Source organism: Penicillium cinerascens (genome assembly GCF_028974065.1).
Source record: "Penicillium cinerascens strain IBT 15544 chromosome Unknown contig_24_segment0_segment0, whole genome shotgun sequence".
Classification (NCBI taxonomy): Eukaryota; Fungi; Ascomycota; class Eurotiomycetes; order Eurotiales; family Aspergillaceae; genus Penicillium; species Penicillium cinerascens.
In genome coordinates, this window is record NW_026695290.1 from 1,048,178 (window position 1) to 1,067,766 (window position 19,589).

At 52.3% G+C, this 19,589-nt stretch overlaps 4 protein-coding genes across 4 annotated transcripts; 3 read left to right on the forward strand and 1 right to left on the reverse strand.

Annotated features, from left to right (window-relative positions):
- Positions 1-206: 206 nt before the first annotated feature.
- N7498_003482 (asparagine--tRNA ligase SLM5) lies at positions 207-1,964 on the forward strand (the record flags this gene model as incomplete). The annotated part of the gene is made up of 3 exons (XM_058450544.1): positions 207-475; positions 552-672; positions 738-1,964. The coding sequence occupies 3 exons, from the start codon at positions 207-209 to the stop codon at positions 1,962-1,964; spliced, it is 1,617 nt and encodes a 538-aa protein (XP_058310006.1).
- Positions 1,965-3,712: 1,748 nt separating this feature from the next.
- Positions 3,713-4,246, reverse strand: N7498_003483 (uncharacterized protein; the record flags this gene model as incomplete). Its single annotated transcript, XM_058450545.1, has 1 exon — positions 3,713-4,246. The coding sequence occupies one exon, from the start codon at positions 4,244-4,246 to the stop codon at positions 3,713-3,715; it is 534 nt and encodes a 177-aa protein (XP_058310007.1).
- A 5,516-nt stretch (positions 4,247-9,762) lies between these two features.
- Positions 9,763-11,154, forward strand: N7498_003484 (camp independent regulatory protein; the record flags this gene model as incomplete). Its single annotated transcript, XM_058450546.1, has 1 exon — positions 9,763-11,154. One exon carries the CDS (start codon positions 9,763-9,765, stop codon positions 11,152-11,154), a length of 1,392 nt encoding a protein of 463 aa, XP_058310008.1.
- Positions 11,155-16,418: 5,264 nt separating this feature from the next.
- N7498_003485 (Zn(II)2Cys6 transcription factor) lies at positions 16,419-18,327 on the forward strand (the record flags this gene model as incomplete). Its single annotated transcript, XM_058450547.1, has 3 exons — positions 16,419-16,924; positions 16,980-17,068; positions 17,120-18,327. The coding sequence occupies 3 exons, from the start codon at positions 16,419-16,421 to the stop codon at positions 18,325-18,327; spliced, it is 1,803 nt and encodes a 600-aa protein (XP_058310009.1).
- Between the last annotated feature and the right edge of the window lie 1,262 nt (positions 18,328-19,589).

The following is a 19,589-nucleotide window of genomic DNA, read 5'->3' on the forward strand; positions in this document are numbered from 1 at the left end:
AATGTACAGAGGTTAATTAACAAAGTAGGATACCTAAAGTTGAATTCATTTTGCACTAAAATCCCCATGGTTCCATTACTGAGGTCGTGGCGATTCGAGCAACAGCATCAGGAATCGCCACGACCGATCGGCCCAACTCCACCGAGGATTTTCCCGCCCGCAACCTCCGACCTTGACTCAACCAACACAACACCCCGGACCTAGCCATGCAGATATGGCGGCGGACCTTCGCCACATCTGTAGCAAGATTTGGCTTTAATCCGACACCTAATTCGCGCCCCGCGCTTCTGCGATGTGCGCAGATTCTCCAGTCCAGCAAGAAGGAGGGACCCTGCAGCTTGGAGGACCAGGAAGTCAAAGTGAATGGGTTCATTCGATCCGTCCGAAAGCAAAAGCGATTTGCTTTCGCAGAGATCTCAGATGGCTCTACCGTTGAGCCATTACAGGCGATCTTGAAGCCGTCACAGGCTGTCGAGTACGTTGCTGCCCAAAGGTTGCGATGCGCAGCTTGCGTCTGTCACGAACCAGATCTAACGCGATCATTGCTTCAGTCTTTCTACCGGTGCCGCTGTCGAAATTTCAGGAGTATGGAAAGCTTGCCCGCCTGGAAAGGAGCAGACACATGAGCTTCAGACAACCGACGTGACCATTGTCGGAGAATCAGACCCGGAGGTGAGCTTTCTTTGCAATACCCGCGAACAGGAATGCGCCATCTGACTTTCGCCTCTTGATTGCAGACGTTTCCAATCCAAAAGAAGTACCAAAGCACCGACTTCCTTCGCCAAATCCCTCACCTCCGCATTCGAACTCCATTCCAGTCGCTCCTTGCACGATTCCGCTCCGAATGTCTATTCCAATTGGGCAACGTCTTCCATTCCTACCCCAATGGCGGGTTCACACAAGTACAGCCTCCGATAATCACATCTTCCGATTGCGAGGGAGCCGGTGAAACATTCACGTTGCTTCCGCGGGGTGCCGTTACGTCGTCAAGCCCTGAGACCGATCATTTCTTCCGGGCACCTAAATACCTGACTGTGTCGTCGCAACTACACCTTGAGGCCTATGCTGCCGAACTGGGCAATGTATGGACATTGACGCCTGTTTTCCGGGCGGAGAAGAGCGACACGCCGCGTCATCTCAGCGAGTTCTACATGTTGGAAGCCGAGGCCAACTTCATGGATGATCTGGACTCGCTCACTGGCTTGGTGGAGCATATCCTTCGGGACTTGACCCGTCGATTGTATGATCATCCCGTTGGACAGGAGATCCTGTCAGCAAAGCGGACCGGTGAGTCGGGACAGGAAAGCAACTCTGACCAGCCGGCGTTGGATCTACGTCAAAGATGGACCGCCCTAATGGACGGACCCAAATGGCATCGCATCACATACACCGAAGCCATTGAAAAACTACAGCGGGCTGTTACAGAGGACGGTGCCTCGTTTGAGCACCCTCCAACATGGGAAGGGGGCTTACAGACTGAACATGAGAAGTACATTGTCGAGGTGCTTCATCAAGGCAGTCCAGTCTTTGTTACCAACTACCCCAAGGCCATCAAGCCTTTCTATATGGCCCCGTCCCAGGTCGGGCAGAACAACAGTACACCAGGAGAGACGGTCGCCTGCTTCGATCTGCTTCTTCCAGAGGTCAGCGAAGTCGCTGGCGGCTCTCTGCGCGAGCATCGCCTGCCCAATATTATCCAGAACATGCGCGAGTACGGCCTGATCAAGGAGCGCACCTCCACCGACCCAGATACTCCGGCTCCCAGCCAGCCGTTATACCCTCACCTGTCTCCGACCGAGGATCTGGGCCATCTGCAATGGTACGCCGACCTCCGCCGCTGGGGCTCAGCGCCTCACGGTGGCTTCGGACTCGGGTTTGATCGGTTCCTGGGCTACCTGTCCGGAGTGTCCAGCGTCCGCGACGTCGTGTCATTCCCGCGATATTTCGGCCGAGCTGATTGCTAAGGCACAGCTGACGAATGTTATCATATTGAAACTGTACGATAGAATTTACTGTAAAGTCCACCACCCAACCATAGAAATGACTGGTTTTCATAGCGGGGCGATGTATCTTTACCAGGTCCATGGCTATATCGTATATCCGTAGATGGGAAGTGACTCTAAGCGGCCTAGTAGTCTATTCCATTCACACCCACAACCAAGCGAAGCTCACACGGCAGGTCGTAAAAAAACCTTTCGAACCCAGTTTCACCACAGACAGCATGACCCATCAACAGTCATCGGCCCTCATCTCACCCTGACACGGCGTCCCGTTTCACATCGAGTACCAGGATCAGCGACTCCAAAAACACCCGGGTACACCCACCATTAGTCATTTGTAGGATCCTACGCAGTTAGTGTTTCGTCCATTATCTGGAGCCAAAACAAGTTTAATGAACGGGCCGAATTCGGCGGGATCATCCCGTCAGATCTCCAAGGAGGGACAAAAAAGGGCAGATCGCGAACGCTTGGAGTCTCGAGCGATCGAGGTCGGGGTGACCATGCCCAGGTGGTAGACCCGAGCGGTACACACTGCAGGGGGGGGGCGCATGGGGCAGGGGGGGGGGGGGGGGGCGGAAGAATTAGAGGGCAGCCTTGCAGGGGTGAGACTCGACAGAATAATATGTAATTGGCCATCTATACGAGCCTATGCTACCGAACTAAGAATAGATGCGAGCGAGTCATGACTCGGAGAGGCTCTTGTTACTTTTCAAGGTGTACGGAGTATACTGTAGTTAGACATCGCCCCGGGACTCGGACCGGGCCAAGCAAGGCCAAGCACTCTAGTGCGCATGGAGGCGTCCACACACGAAAAAAAAAGGGGGAGGCCCAAGGGCGTGAATTTATGGAAGGGCCCGAACGAGGGCAGGCTATTCACCCTAAGCGTAGCACTCTACGGAGGTCCCTACCAACAGTCTTTGCATATTTGCTTTTTTCTACCATGCCTAATACAGACTAGGTGTTTTTAAACCAGTATTCATCTAGTATCTGCCCTCCTTATATTCATTACCCCCATCTAAGCGTATAATCTCTTCAATATGCCTAGGTAGGCGCTCTATCCACTGCTGAATGCGCTCCTGCGGCAGTAAATGCCATGCCTCACCCCATGCCTTAATAGCCTCCGCCCTGCTTTTTGGTGCGCCTTTTTTAGTAGTATAGCGCTTCATCCAGGGCTAAGCAGGCTCGGTAGCATTCAAATCAGGCGAATTACCGGGCTATAGCAGCCGCTGAACACCAGCAAGGCTAAATACACCCTGCTGGTAGTGATGCGCATGCGCAGGCGCTTTATCCTCCTGAACCATCGTATCAGGCCGATCAATCATATAAGCTTGCGCAAAAGGTAGAAGCTTTGGCAAAAGGATTGTAGTATTATACCGAAACCAGTCAATCCCACCCTTCGCTTTAGTTCGAGATAGCTTTCCAGTCTTTGAGGTAAAGCGCCAAGTAGGCTTCATACCAGGTGCTTAACGTCGTAGGTTTATTCGTCGAACCCTAGATATAAGCTCCTATTCCTCGCGTAATTTAGGCTCAAGCTCAGCATTCCAAGCCTCAATCATCTTTTCAGAAGCTCGACGCTCAGCAGCAGTCTCAGGGGTCCAGCAATGATAAGGGCCTTTTTTCTCATAGGAAAAACTGCCCTAGAACATAAATTCAGAGCTTCCCTTCTAGCGCTCGCGAATACAGCTTCGAATAAAGGCCTCATCTTTTGTACGCTATACCCGATAGCTTCCACGACGATGTAGTAGGACAACAGAGGTTTCATCAGTCCAAATCACGTTTTTCCAGTCCTCTAGTGTCCAGTGTCGATGCTCAAGACACCAAGCTAGTCTTTCAGTGCGCATTCGCGCTGTTAAACTAGGTTTTCGCGTTGGTTTAGTCTTTTTAAGACCAGAGCTCCGTAGAACACGCCACACAGTCATAGCCGAGATATTAGATAGCTCGCTAGCAATATCAGCGTAGGTTTTCTCACGCCCATAGCGATCACGTCGAACCTTCGCAAGCACTGTAGCTACTAGCTCAGGTGTCTGCTTCTTTGGGCGACCAGAACGAGGGGCATCAGCGACGTAAGCGTCAGTTACTATCAAGGGTTGCTGACGAGGGTTAAACCCTCGCTCAATAGCGCGGTCCCAGATAGTATTGATCGTTCGAGTGGGTATACCAGTCATAGCAGAGATTGTAAGAGGCGGTATACCAAGCGCTTTCATTGTAATAACAACAGCACGCATAGCAATGTCGTATTTAGCCATATTGACGTAGATTGGTAGCTGGTTGGCAGGTTGGTAGGAAAAGGGGCATTGAGGATGAAAGGAGGTGTGTTCAGACCAAAACGACGCTAGTAATATTCAAAAATACCAAAAAAGCAAATATGCAAAGACTTTTGGTAGGGACCTCCGTACTGTAGTAATCAATATGCTGGATCAGGACCGGCGGTCTCCGCTAAAACGTGGTCCGTGGGTCTCCGTTTCGCCCTTTGGTAATACTTTATTTTATGGGCAGCTCGCCTACGTAAAGCCTGCCGAGCTCCGTGTGGAGCCCCCTCCTGCTTCCCTTGGGAGTTGAATTTTGGTTCTACATGGAGCGAGGCCCAGGGGAAGAGATTAAAGCTCACAGATCGGAATGTTGGCTGCCTTGGAAGGGATCAATCTAATACACTTTACGAGCGTGCGCACGGCCCTGCCAATCAGGAGACCAGGGTCGGCGGGCCAAGGGGACCCAACCTTACCGGGGTTAAGCATAAGCTGGATGTTCGGGCATTGCCCGAGTCATGCATGTCTCTGTCTGACGTATCATATTCGAGAATGTGGTCGGGATTGCGATGTGACATGAGGAAATACCAGAAATAAAAAAATAAACAGAAAGGCAACCGCATATATAGTCTGTATCGGGGTCGCGTACCAAGACGAGGCAGCCCTGAATGGAATCTTGGTAAACCTGTAATGCGTAACCCCTTCGTATTCGGCTGAATAAACTCCCCGGCGCATAAATTCAAATGCGGCGCCACATGGCTTGTGCTGATTTCCTGCTGATTCAATGTAAGACTGCCGTGCTCGTTGCGCCACTTTGGAATTTTAGGTATCGACTTCCATGGTTCATCCCACCCCGAAACAAGGATGGAACTGGATTTTGTAAATTTAGGCTTGCCGATGACAGTTGCCACAAAAGGACACCTGGCCCGGAAAGCCCAGGAGAAGGGGAACCACTTCGACCCCTCTTGGCGAGTGACCAGGCACCATTCACGCTGCCGAGAGCCCTCTTGGCTTTGAGCAGGATGACACTAGTTACCTGGGCATGTGAGGCACCAACGTTTTAGGCCACTCCGTGCTCGCTAATGTAAATCCGTACGTGTACAGGCCGATCTCTGACACCGTGGACGGTGATTTGCTCGACTGGAAATTGATCCCGGTTTCAGGCCCAAGGACATTCCTCGTTTAATAATCTCGGACACCTTAATTATGTCGGTGGAGATAAGCTCGTGCGACGTTTCACGGAATCAGGCCTTGGCAACCTTTAATTCCAGGGTTGCAACCGTGCGTGACAATACATGACACGCAACCATATCGCGAGTAAAGTTGATCGGAACGCCAATCGTGTGCCAAGGTGCATGCAAGGTCACGTCATCGGTTGGCTCGGGCCCCCCGAGCGAGGTAACAAGTGCATAAATTCCCAATGTAGACACCGTGGTCTGGAAAGGGGGGAAATACGCTCGGCCGTTCGGACATAAGGTAGTGGGAGCGCCGGGACCATGTGGAGCAAACGCAAAATATTATGGAGAAATCAGAAACCGAGCCCGGGCTGCAGACTTGCTCACAGGAACCACGGTCGCCAAGCTGTGTCGGCTTGGCCCGCAAGCGCCCTTTGACCTGCGGGTGTTGTTATGCTTAGCGAGCAGTGGACCGCCTGGGTAGGTCCACTGCCCAGCTCGAAAACGAGTCCGGATGATCGGATGCGTGTGATGGTTGAATTGAGATGTTTTATGTACGTGTGCACTTGGCACATCCAAAAAAAAAGTGTTATCCCCACCTCGGCCCCGGGGGCGCTTACATTCGGTTGCGTTACCAAGCTTTAAACCAATGGCACAGCCTCGATTCAGTAAACGGTGCGGGAAGACCGGATGTGTCCTGTGTAGAAATGGGTTGGGGAGCGATCTTTGCACAAGGGAGGCACCACTGGACAGATCTCGCACATGGTACATCATGTAAGGGAGAGACGTGTGGTGACATGCGGTGTTATGCTTATTGGATTTGGGAAACGCAAAAAGTAGACGGTATTGATATGTTCGTGATCGGCTGCGGCGCAGTTCGATCAGTTCGATCGGCTGAACCCTGGAGCAAATCATTTGGGAAACGGCTATTCTTGCCTGCAGCGTACTAGTTCAATACTACTGCATCGCTGCAGTCTACGGAGTACGCCTAAGTAAGTCGGTACTGGCCTTATTCTTTTAATCTCGCTCTTGATCTTGTTTTTAATGAGAGGGTTCCGTAATCTACACCAGCTCGGCATCAGCAAGTACCGACGCCATGTGAGACATCCGACGCAGCCGTGGGCCGAATGAAAGGTACACCCAGACCATGTTCCTCAATTCGGAGGAAGACACATGGTGTCCCCAGCCTTCTCGAAATCTACACAGTATATCTGAATACAGAGCTGCCAGGATCAGCCTCCGAACCCTATTATAGTGGCCGTGCTCTGTGCCACCTTGGGACGGGGTCTTTGTTGGCGATACGCGATAACAGGAAGCCCGTGCGCAGGCTGGAGCTTGATTTCAGTTTATGAGCGCGCCAGACAGCTCATGTCTTAGCTCCGTCCACTGACAACATCCGGGGGCTTCGGTTAACCACCCCTGCCATTGGTTCGCGTGGTTTTTCTTCCTGGGCCAAGCTCCAACACTCGCACTATGCACCGGTAACGAGGTCGCAGCTGCACGTCGATGGGGTTCGTTCCATTTTGCCCGAAATATGCTTATCTTATCGTCGAGTGAGGTCAGCCGCTGCACTGCGAACCGGGGGGTCACAACCCTGGTTCCCAGCCTATAATCTATAGTGTGATGATCCTCGTTCGCAAGCGGACACCGAACTAGTAGAATGCGCTGAAGCACGATGATCCATACATCATTACGCGGCGTGGGGTTTCGGCCGTGCATCCCACGTAAACTTAGTAAATAGTTCCCGACATGGATGTGCCCGGGCAGAAAGGGGGGAAGGGGTCCTACCTTGAATAACTCTTGCACATAGCTATCCACCGTGACGGTGGTTTGGGGTTCATTGGTGCTAGGATCTAAGCTTTGCGGTCAGCACAGTTAGAATCAAGACCACGGCCGCGTCACCAGATACGAAAACGAGTCACGAGGGGAAAGGGCCACTGGCTTCTTCCCGAGATACTCTTTTTATTTTATTTCCGAGTGGCCACGGCGGAGAACTGCCGTTGGGATAATCTGGGCACTTTGAGGCGGACAGAACCGACCTCGTCGTTTTATTCGCTTCCTTAATAACCGGATTCCGGATTATCGGTGGGGTTTGAATCGGGTTCCGTGGTCGCAATCCCGATAGTCCTGTGGGCATCTCACTTTCGCCTGCCACCTGCTGTTTCTTTCTTTCTTTCCTCTATGACTGTACTCCGTGCAGCAGCCTCTGTCATGAAAACTGGGGTGGCTCATTTCCGAGACCCGAACCCTGGTTGAGGTAATTTTAACGCAATGTCCGAAGAGGTCCGTGTATCTGACAAGACGATAGAAAAGAAACCCACACCAGCAGCTAAACATATATCGAATATTTAAATGCAATATAGAAGAAATCAAGTGTTGCCTCTCCAGGCCTAGTCCGGAAGCCAAGCATCAGCGAGGATCGAATCAGGCTGAAGATGGAACGGAGTGGAGGCGGGCTCTCTAAGCGAGCATAAAGTTCAGCGCCATCCTTTCCTCGTGTTGGATTAAGCTTAAGCTTCAAGGAGTGCGCACTAACCACCTTTTCCTGCGATCAGAGCGCCACTTTTTTGGGAATGCGTCTGACACAGCTCATTTTTACGCCGTCCATACAGTACACGTACCGGTGGCCAGCGACCAGTCACATTCTCCCTTTCTTACCTTTCTATTTCAGTTCGGATTTACGTGCTGACACTGGTCCTTTGCACATTACGCTGGAATGGGGATGCCTTGCGAAGGGGCAAAGCTAAGGTCTCGTGAATAACCTTACCGCGCTTCCCCCCTTCTTGCTCAAGCCACCGTAAGCTTAGCCAAGGCCCTTCCAAGAGCTTCCAAGAATGGCACAGCCAACTCAGGAATGACGAACCAATCCTTCCAAAATGGTTGTCTTGTCTTAGTCTTGGCTTACCCGAGTTAACCGACACCGATCGCGCCATGACTCTGTTTTTAGCATAGCTTAGGCTCTTTGCTCCACGGCCCCCTCTCTCCAGGGGGCCGGATCTGAAACCTTGACGTGATGGTACCACTTGAATTTGGTTTATTACATCGTCCACCGTAAATCCGTATACATAGGCTACACGAATAATGTCCTATCATGATTCGAATGGATCGGGCGCCACCTTCAAAGTGACAGTGCCACCTTTCATCAACCTTGCCACAACCAGACCGACTTCAAGTGCTAACCAAGGTTTCCATGCATAAAGAGAGTCATGGGATAATCCGTAGCGAGTGCGAATTTCAAATCATATTCTTTACCTGCATTGTTCCAATTAATTCTTTTTTTCTTTTTCTTTTTCTTTTTTTTTCTTTTTGGCTCACCCTATCACATCTGGATCATCATTCGCTCCATCTTTCAAGCTTAGTTGTCTGTCCCCACCCAACTCTGTTTCCAAGAGGCTATTGTATTACAGTTTTAATTTAATTTAATTTAATTTCCTTTTGTAACCTTTTTTTCTCATCCGGTCGCCCATTCTTGGAATCTCGGCGTTTAGCAACTTCCGTCCGATCCTGGCTCAGTCCCCTCTGACTTCCTTTATTTAACCTTCTTTCGAAGATTCTTCCTAAGGCCTCCTTTACAAGGTTCCGATAGTAGAACAAGACCGCCGACCCTGTTTCAGCAACCCCCTTCCTTTGCCTCATCTTTCTTCTTCTTTTCATTCTCCCATCTTAAACATTTTCTATTTTCTTCTCTGAGACACCCGCTACAGGGCCTGAATCCACAAGCCTGCGGGGCCCAAGACTGTGAGTTAAACTCCAACTCCCCGAATTTTTGAGCCAATTTCCCTTTTTATTGTCGGCATTCTTTACACCCGCTCCCAATCCACTGCCCCACAACAAATCTCTTCGGGCTGGCCTTTTAGCCTTTTCCCTTTTTGGGGTTAATAAAAAACCAAAAAAAAAAAAAAGAAAAGGAAAAAAGGCAAAAGAAAGATTAAAGGAAAATTACGCCTGCCTAACCCTGTTGGGTGACGTAAAAACGCTCGGCCTTACCCACCCAGAACGCCGGTCTCATACACTCTACTCAGCCTACCCCATACCCGATAATCAGTTACTTGGTTCCTTTTATATCGCTGAATCCCTACACTCTCTCCACACCTTTTGCAACTCCTCCCCTCCCCTTGACCACTCCTTTGGAGAAGTAAAATCATTAACAGCCGGTAAACAGACATTTTATCTGTTCCTGCCTCGGTGATACCGACACAACAAGTCACTGAATATACTCGATCGCCTGGACCGTGGGACTCAGCCCAGCTCCAAAACACTTTATACGATCTTGAAGCCAGAGACAACCTGGCCGTCAAAGCTACTCACCCGTCGGGGTCGTCGGTTGGCTTACGAGGTTGGATGGAGACGTACTACGGGCACGTCCGCACCCCCGCGGACGCAATTATTCTCTTCGAGGCCTGTCGCGTTGGGATTCTTCCGCGAGTGCAGCGACGACTTTCAGAAAAGGAGCGACAGTCGATTCGATCCGGCTCCGTCTTTGTTTGGGATGAGCGGGAAGCGGGCATGCGACGATGGACTGACGGCAAATCATGGAGCGCCAGTCGAGTATCCGGTAGCTTTCTGACTTATCGCGAGATGGAGGGCAAGCGCGGAGGTGGTAGCGTTTCCCAGAGCTCGGTATCCAGAGGAGGCAAGACGCCAGAGAGCCGGGGCAGCGATGACGACCGCGGAGATGGAACCGACGAAGGCCCAGATGGTTATCGATATAAACCGGACGGTTTAATGAAGCAGTCATTCAGTATCACCACTTCAACTGGCCAGCATCTTCATCTGATCAGCTACTACTCGCGATCGCATCCCGCGGCGGCAAACCTGCAACAACCCACCACCGACCCCGCTTTGCAACAAGTACGACCGCAGAAGGGTCTGTACCCAGAGTCCACCGTCAATGACCAGCAGAACCTCCCAGTCGTTACTCGGGGTCCGATGGCGGGCGCAGCTTATCCGATCACGCCTCACCCCATGGGCGCCTATGCGCCGCGCACCACACATGCGCCTTCGTATCAAGCGCAATATGCTTGGCCGCCCACACCGTTGGCTACCCCGCCGACAGTCGCGCTGCCGTATGGCGCTGCTTATCTCCCTTCGGTGTCTGCAGCTAACGGTCCTCCTCCGCCCTATGGCCAGCCGCAACATCAAACCCCTCCCCGCCAACCCCCCAACGTTCACCCCCTGCCGCCCCCACCCCAAGGATTGCCCGGTCCTTACGATCGTCCTCATCACCCGGAATCAGCCCTGCCGCCTGCCGGTCCTTCCGCAGCAGTGCCACCTGGATATCCGGGTCGCTCACCCCGGTCGATGCACGAGTCCCTACACGAGCAGCGCAGTCCTCGCGCCTACGGACCACCCGCAGCAGACCCTCGCCTTGCCTCACCCCGAGTACCAGCATCAGCCATGCCGCAAGCCAACGGCATTGCTCACAGCCCGCACATGCTGAAGCGATCACCTCAAATTCTCGCCGGTCCTGCGCAGCAGCTCGGTTCCATGGGCACCCCGCCCAAGCCCGTCGAATCTGCAGGCGTCCCTGGCATCGGCTCATTAATGAGCGGCACATCCTTGGCTCCGATCTCAGGTCCAGACGGTCCTGCAGCTGGTCCTGGAAGTCCCAGCAGCCGCCACCCGTCCATCACCGGAGCCGACGGACCCCGTGATATCCCCAATGAGAAGATGAGCTTCGCAGGCGAGGACATGCGCGCACTGCGCCAACTGGACCGGGTGTTCACGGCGTAAAGCCAGTTCTGTTCTATTCAAAATTCTCCAGATCAAGCCAAAGCAGTCAAAACCTCACTATCGCTTGATCTCCACTTCAGTTCTCGAATGTCGTTTCTAGTATATTCCTGATTCGGCTTGTGCTTTTACGGAGCTGGGTGTCTTGTTTCTGTGATATCCATTTTGTCTTTTTGTTTTTGACTGGGTCATTGTTAGCATTGCATGGGTCGGGGACAATCTGCATTGTTTATGTGTGTTAGGTCGCGGGTCATGTTTCATGGGCCTTTCATACATTTCTGCATTGGGATCGGTCTATATGGTTTAGTATACGGTTCGGATACCCTATTCAATTAGGCAAATTGACTTGCTTCTATGTCGTCAACTCGGTTGTAGATTCTCTTCCCATCTCTCATTCACGTACCGCCTCTCTCGTAATCTCCTACTCTCTTCTTCTACGCCCACTCTCTCTTTGGCTTCCCACTTGTTATTCCTTATCTCACCCTCGACCGTCAATCTCTTCTTATTCCTTCTCTCCATGCGTCACCTGTCATCCATTTGACCTTCCCCTTGCCCCGATGGAGCAGCTCAGGCTCAAGGAATATTTCGCTTACTGTGAAAAAACCCACTGACTGGGAAACCCGACGCGAGGGCCTCAAGATCGGGCTTCTGGCCCTGAATGAGTCCTGCTGGGTTATTTTGAGTGGCACTGTCAATAAGCCAGTCCAAGCAGCGTATCTCCCACCAGACGACGAAGTCACAGCTCGCCTGTCGGCTTCAGCAGCCTGAACAAGCTGCTGGAGACCATCACTGTCCATGAAATAGCGAGGGCAATCATCATACGATCAGCAACCAGCCAGACCGGGCAAGAGGAACATGTTCGCGAGATCAATGACTTCCGAGCGCTCAACTACCAAACCATGGCCTTCTTCCCTAAAGCTCGTGCTCCACGTCGAGGATGCTGTTCGGTAATTTCTGAGGCTCGAGGCCGCGTGAAACGACCACTTCCACGACAAAGGCAGGCGCCATTTGCTGCAACACCCCCTTTCGAACCGGTCGCTGTCATCCACTTCAGCAGGTGGTTATTGATGCGATACGACCTTCGCGGGGTGACAGCCAGCAAATGTGTTCGTAAATGAGATGAAGGCCAAGCAATCGTGTCCACGGGATACCATCACCTCTCTGAGGGAATTTTATGAGTTCTTTGCAGCTATCAGTGGCCATCCCAGCACGAGCCGCTTCATGGAGACCTGGGTAGCTTGTTTTCTTTCTTGGTCTGTGGTGTCAGAGTGATGCGTTGAGGCCCTAATTTCGGAATTTGGTATTGTTGGAATGATACAGCATGCGTTATTCATTATTTCCTGCGTTCTATCCCTACGGTTAACCTACGATCTAGCTCCGTCTCTGGCTCTGCGTTCATTATTGTGGAGGCTTCTGTATTCTAGTATGTTGGCTGGAAAAGGTGCGGCTCGGGAACCGATCTGCCGGAAACCGGCCAACTCTGGGGGATTGAGAACCTTGGGGAAATCATTCAGGGGTCTACCGATAAATTTACTTCTGACAGCCTACAAACGAGGCATTTGATGGAGAAGGGAGCTTGACAGTCAATAGTTCTGCAGAGACTGTCGATCATGGGGCTCGGATCAGAGGATCGATCTTTCGATAGTCAATGCGTGGCGCAACGACCACTGGTTATCTATCGAAACGCAGCCTTCATCTCAACCGCTTGGACCCGTACGTTTAGAGGCCGTGTGTGTTTCCTAAGTCGTCGAGCATATGCCGCTAGACCATATCATTCGCGCCACCGGTGTCATCAACTGGACTATCTGGGAGGAGGAGGTGGCTTTGGCCTTCAATAGACTGCCGGTCGATTTGAAGGGATACAAAGTGCGCGATTTTCGGGGGGCTGTGGCGCACGTCTCTCCAATGTTAAAGATCACTGGTTAATATGACATATACCATTGCATTCAACCGTTGTCCTGGGAGTAACTATTTGACCAAAAGGAAATTCGACACCTCTTGACATTCAAGTCCTGCCAAGCCTGTAGGTATCGTTCAGAGACGGAGCACCGCCGGGGTCTCACGAAGAATGGAACTTTAGCACAGGTATCGGTCTCCTTCAAACCCATGGCTCTTTCTAGCGATTCACGCCGCGAATCGGATTGCTACCCAATCGATCGAGAATATAGGTGCCCAACTACTTCGTGTTGACACTTGTCTTCACTCAGCAAACGACACGACGCAGGATCGGCTGTCTCTTCACTATGCTGCATCAGTCTAGGACAGAAGAGAGATATGCCATCCTATTGTTTTTTTGCATGGAAGAAGCCCAGACCAAGAATTCGGGACTAATATTGGTTCCAGCACCGCGGTCAATCGGCCAAATAGAAATGTCCAACTTATTTCCCCCATCGATGACGGGAACCAGCGAAGACCTGCTCAGGAACTTGATGAAGCCATCGCAAAAACCGTAGCTTTTCACCCAATGGACGAGCCAGGAATAGTCAGCGCCGAGCGATGTGAAACTTCCGTAGACCGGAGATTGACGAAGCGGGGTGCATCCTAGTCGCGCGACACCAGGTGCTCTTTCTCGGAAGGGCAGCTGGGGCTGCGGGATGACGGAGTAAATCCGACGGGGAGCGACAGTCCACCAACACGAGAGCAGTAAGGCTAAACGAGGGACGGACAGCGCTATTTTAGCGCGCGATGATCGCCCCGTTATTGGCGCTTGCTTGGATCGTTCGGTGACTGGATGATTCCAGTCACCGTCGGTCGGTCTGACCTTCACCCGCCTTCTCTTTGGAAATGGCGTTGGGGTAAATGTGACATGGAAATTGTTGAGCTGGTCGGAGCATCTTTGTCGTGCCTGGCCCCAGCACGCTGTTACCGGTTCAACTTTGGTGGCCCATCACGCATCTCACCACCCCAATTGTACTAGACCTATCCACTTTTTTTTTGTTAGGTTCGGAGCCGGGAACCACTGTCCGGTGGCTTGATCGTGCTTATGCACCAATGCCTGGGTATTATAGCGATATTACAGGGTGGGCGCTTTCTCTACTGCTCTGGACTCGGCCTCCAGCTGCCTCGTTCCCCGGTTGAAAAATCAAATCAAATCAAAATTTGGAGCTCCCACTCTACCGCGTGGAAGCGGGGAGAATGCGGTCTGACACGAGGACTGGATAGCGTAGCCAGGGTAGGTACATGGGAGGTCAAAGATCAAGGCGGATCGGGATCTCGGCAAACCTGCTCTCCTCGTACGTGGTCAGGTGCATCATCCCCGTTTGGATCGGCCAAACCGCACGAAGCGCCAGGCACCACAGACATTCCGCGCGGCCGTCGGGCTCGACTGGGACATTGTCTGAGTCGGGTCATTTTTTGGTAAAATTCTCAGCTCTTCAGAAGTGACGCAAAAGGGGCTACCTGGTACGTCTCGGTTGACTGGAGTATAGTTCGGCACCACCCGATGGTTCATCTCCACTTGGACCACGGGGCGGGAATAACCTTCATTCTGGGATGGACCCGCCAGTGTGTTGAAAACCGTGTTGGAAGACTTTGCAAATGTACCTGGAAGCGAGGGGGAGCTAGGTGCATAGAAGGTACATCTGCGACACATTAGGGTTACCCTCAGGTAGAGCCAAGGTCGATCATGATTTTGGCAGGTCTCGCAAAATAGAAAATGATCCGGAGACGGGACCCATCGGATTGCATTAAGTCGTTTGACCATCACCGAGAGGAGACTAGAGCCAGCGCCCCCGTGTACCTGGGCTTAGCAGCAACTAGCAAGGCAGCTAGCAGGGATGATTCGCGGAACCCACGCGGATTCCCTCTCTCGGCCAGCCGCTGGGCCTCAGCTGATGGTCCACAATGGCTTAATGGGCGAAACCTAAGCCCTTACGACAGGATATCATTTACTCCAGACGGATGCGCTGACGAGGGTGATTTCCATTCTGGTCGCCCGGCAGATTCTGGGGGCCCTGCGCTGTAATAAACACTTGCATCGAGGCTCGCCACATTCCGCCCAGTCCCTCTTTTCTCGCCCCTTTTCAGCAGTCACAAGCACACCTCTCCATGCTTTTAGGGTCTCACGACCAAGATTGGTCTCACTTTTTCAGGTAACGGGGGTTTCGGTCCAAAGTTCACCGGCTGAACCCACGGCCCAAGCACTCGGAAGAAAACACCTCACGTCCGACCAGGGTAGATGTGGCCGGTTTGCTCAGCCGGTGGAACCCACAGGAATACGTATACGCCAAACCTTGCCCATTCTCTGCAGGCGGATGTCCGTGCTTGGTCGCAGAAGATCTGGCCCACTTACCCCAGATTTGTGGACGTCGTACAAAGGGGAATCATTGCGTAACGAGATTTCGATGTCGGCGGAGCAGTTGAAGCCTCGCTTACGCCTGACGCCCCCGTGGAGACGCTTGTTTCCTTTTTCCGTTCCTCAGCCGTCCCGCGTGGAAATCATGGTCAACACGAACGGCGTCGACCTCGTGAACCCTCCCGCACTTTCCCTGGTCGGAAAGAAGACCCTAATCCTCCCGTCTGGTAATGGGGATCGATTTGATTTCCGAGTGTACGATTTGCCTCTGCAAGTGAGAGGCGAGCCCGAACCCATGACAAGTAGAGGGTCATAAGCACCGCATTATTTATAGCAGGATTTGTATAGGAGCTGATGCACCCGGGTCGCTCCAGGCAGTGCTGCAGTGCTGCCTGGAACCCAAAGCTGATCTAGAACGTGGTTTGACATTACTTTATCGAGTTCGACACTGCCTTTCTATATGGGGCTCCTTGGGCCACGCAAATCAATCAAAGTTAAAAGTTCAGTCGATCCAGTAGGCAACCCTTCTAATCGAAAAAAAAAAAAGAAAGAAACCGAAAAGCACCGAATCGCGAACAATGATTTTTTGCTTTTTTCCAATTCCAGTTACCCCATTTTTTTCATTTTTGCCCTCGCTTTGTCACTGCAAATCAGGGCGTCCGATCCAACATGCCCGGCAGCCTCCCCCGCATGTAAAGTTTAAAGCCATACGTTCCCTCCAATTCGTATGACCTCAGGCTATTACGCATGGCGCTCTAAAAAGTCCTTAAGTATCCTTCATATAGGACGGGCCCCCCTCTCGCGATTTGCCGCCCCGATCCACCTTCCTAAAAGTAGCGAGTACACACTACTTAGTCCTCCCCTCCCTCCCCGCCCCATTTGTATCCGCTCCGTTCCCTCCAAATCATCATCTCTACCCAGCTTGGGTTCTCCCGCCGGTGCCTTATCCCGACCGGGCCCTTTAATGTTGTCCATGCAGTCCCCGTTTTTCGCCCAGCTGAACGGCTCGAGTCTGCACGACGAGGGCTGCTCTGGCCCGGAAATCCCCACCCTGTCGAGGATCGACCGACCCCTCCGAGCCAGCACATCCAGCACCAGCACCGGCGCCAGCCCCGATGATACCTCCTCCGACTCCCCAGAATGGATCGGCATGGGCGGCTCCGACCCGTCGCCGGTGAACCTGGATGCGATGAGCGCTTTCGCCCGATCGCATGATTTCATACTCGACAATCACGATATGGACGCCACACCCAAGGTCGAGGAGTTGGACGAGGATATCCAGAGCATCAAGCAGTCGGGTGTGGGGAACGGGGAGCAGGACGCGGGGGCTCCCGTCGCCGTTCCACGGAAACGTGGGCGCCCGCGCAAACACCCTCTGCCAACACCAGGGGGTCAGGCTAAGGTCACCAAGGGTCGGTCCAAGACCGGCTGTATAACCTGTCGCCGCCGCAAGAAGAAGTGCGACGAGAGCAAGCCTGCGTAAGTTGCGATCCCATCCCCTGATATGACCGGAATTCTAACCCCGATGTTTTAGCTGTCTCAACTGCCAGAAGAATGCGGTCGTGTGCGAAGGATACCCCCCCAAGGAAATCTGGAAGAGTGGGAGACAGAGAATCGCCGACGGTATGCAGTTTCGACCTGGACTGATAGGCAAAGACACTGACCGCTCCCCAGCGATCCGCACCCAGACCCTTGTCACCGTGCCTCGCAGCCTTCCCCTCCTCATCGACGGGATTGAAACCGAAATCGACCGCCGCTTTCTCGATCACTTCGTGTACGGATTTAGTCGCGTCTTGACCCTCGTCAACGATGACTCGAACCCGTTCAAGGAGATTCTCCTGCCTATGGCCACGCAACACCGGGGGTTGATGCATTCGCTGATGTGTCTGTCGGGGTCGCATCTCTCCGGTCTGGATCCAGAGCCCAAACTGAAGGAGCGCAAATATTTCCATTTCCATCGCGCCATCCAAGACCTCAAGGACAACATCACGGCATCATCATCATCCCAGAGTGGGGACCAGGACGAGGAGCAGCAGTTACTGGTCGAGGATCCGATAATCGCGTCAACCATCGCCCTCAGCCTGAATACAATCTGCGAAGGCGAGACCAACGGCGAATACCGCCCGCACATGGACGCCGCCCGCTACCTGCTTGTATCACAGCAGCCGCGGAATGAAAAGTTCCGGCAGTTCATCGTCGAGTTCTTCCAGTACCACGACATTTCCAATGCCCTAACCTCTTTGGACCGGCGCCCCGCTCTTCTCCAAGCTGGCATGCGCCTACCCGACTTTGTACCGGGCGCTCAAGCAGGGATGTTCCTGGGTGTCTTTGACGGTCTATTCAATTACATCTCGGAGATCACCCAGCTCCGCGACCGAATCCGCCAGCGGTTCGACGAAGGCTACGAGCCCGCCGTGGACTACCAGACTCTGAGTGAGGCTGTTCAAATCGACACCGCAATCCGGAACTGGAAGACCTCGCACGAGGAAGAATCACCGAACTGGTTCCTAGCTCAGCTGTATCGGCAATCGACCTGGGTGTATCTCTACCGTACCATTCGGACCTCACGTCCGAGTGAAAAAATCTCCCAAGTCGTCGATGACGGCCTCTCATACTTGGACCGCCTGCCGGAGGATGCAGGCGCTTACAGTATCGTGCTCATGCCTCTCTTCCTGCTCGGCTGCTCGGCTTTCGAGACCCGACAGCGCGAGCGTATCCAAAAGGGCTTTGAATCCCTCAAAGCCTACTCCAACCTGCGGAACATCGAGCCTGCCTTCAAGGTAGTTGCACAGGTATGGGAAATCATGGACACGAACATCGACGAAAGCTGGGACTGGGAGAAGATCATCCGTGATATGAACATGGACTTCCTCATCACCTAATATCCCTTTACTCTCTCCATCCTACCCTTTTGATTCGATACCCTGATATTCAATTTTTTAAGTTTATTGTCCTTCCTTGCAGGGTGGAGTCACCTACCTCCCAGCGGGTTTATGTCTCCATCTAGTCAGGGTCTAATTACTTTATGTTCTGGATCTTTGAAATGCCCACCGTTAAGCATGATGACCATTCCATGGGAGGGGGCTGTACTATGCGGCGTTTATGTTTGTGTTTCGACTTGCATCTGCATCCGGGGATACGAAAGGGGAGGTCTGCACTTGGTGTGTTTTTGCAAGTACATTTGGAAATCTTCCTAGGCAAGCTAGGTACGAAGGTATGTCCGAGACATGCTTTACATCCTCCGCGCTCTAACTGCGCGGGAATGCACAAAGTCAAGCCGTAAAAAAAATGGTGTTTTTGACGGGTCTGGTGTTCGGCTTGATGCTTGGATCTTGATGCTACGGGAGTTTTTTTGCTTCGGTGGAGGAACGGTGTCTTTGGACGTGGATTGGTTTCGAGCTGTAAATATCCGTTTGTTCTGTATGTATTTGCCTCAATTGGAGCCCGAACGGATATCCGTGTATAGTATTTCTTTTGGCCATGTCGTCCAGCAGAACCCACGAGGCCCGACGTATCGTGTAGTTGAGCCTCATCTCACTGTCGCCCGATCCACTTCCTGATCCACGTCTTGGCTGCAGATGAAGGCCATGCTTTCTCCCAAGGTTGGTGGAGCTGTCCCCACCTTGGCTTTAAGCATAAGATGGGTTATCTTGTAGTTTATCGCTGATCCCTGCATGGGTTCCACTTGAGCTATGACTCTCTTGTTGAGAGCGGTGTTAGCCTATCATATTTCGAGTTGTTTCTTATCATACGTCCAAAGATAGGAGCTGCATGTTTTTTTTGGTTTGTTTCTTTTCTTTTTCCAAATGAAGGATACAGAAGTTTCCCTTCGGTCTTGGAGCAATAGCTACAGTCTACTCTCTAGGAATAGGGTCATCAGGTATAACACATCTAAAGGGGATTTACATGGTCCCGAATTAGAAGCAAGTAAATACCTCGACAGAGCTCTCACGCGATAGCAAAAAGCCATATTGACGTCCGTTCTCCTCACATGAGCTTTGATCATCAGATGGCCCTCCGAGCCCAGTCGTTATGATCTCTCACTAGCCATTCTGGGGGGTGATGACTAGCTTTGAAAGTCTCCACAACGTGGTTTATAGACTGAGCATCGCGGTAGATACCAGGTTACTAGCTACGAATTCGG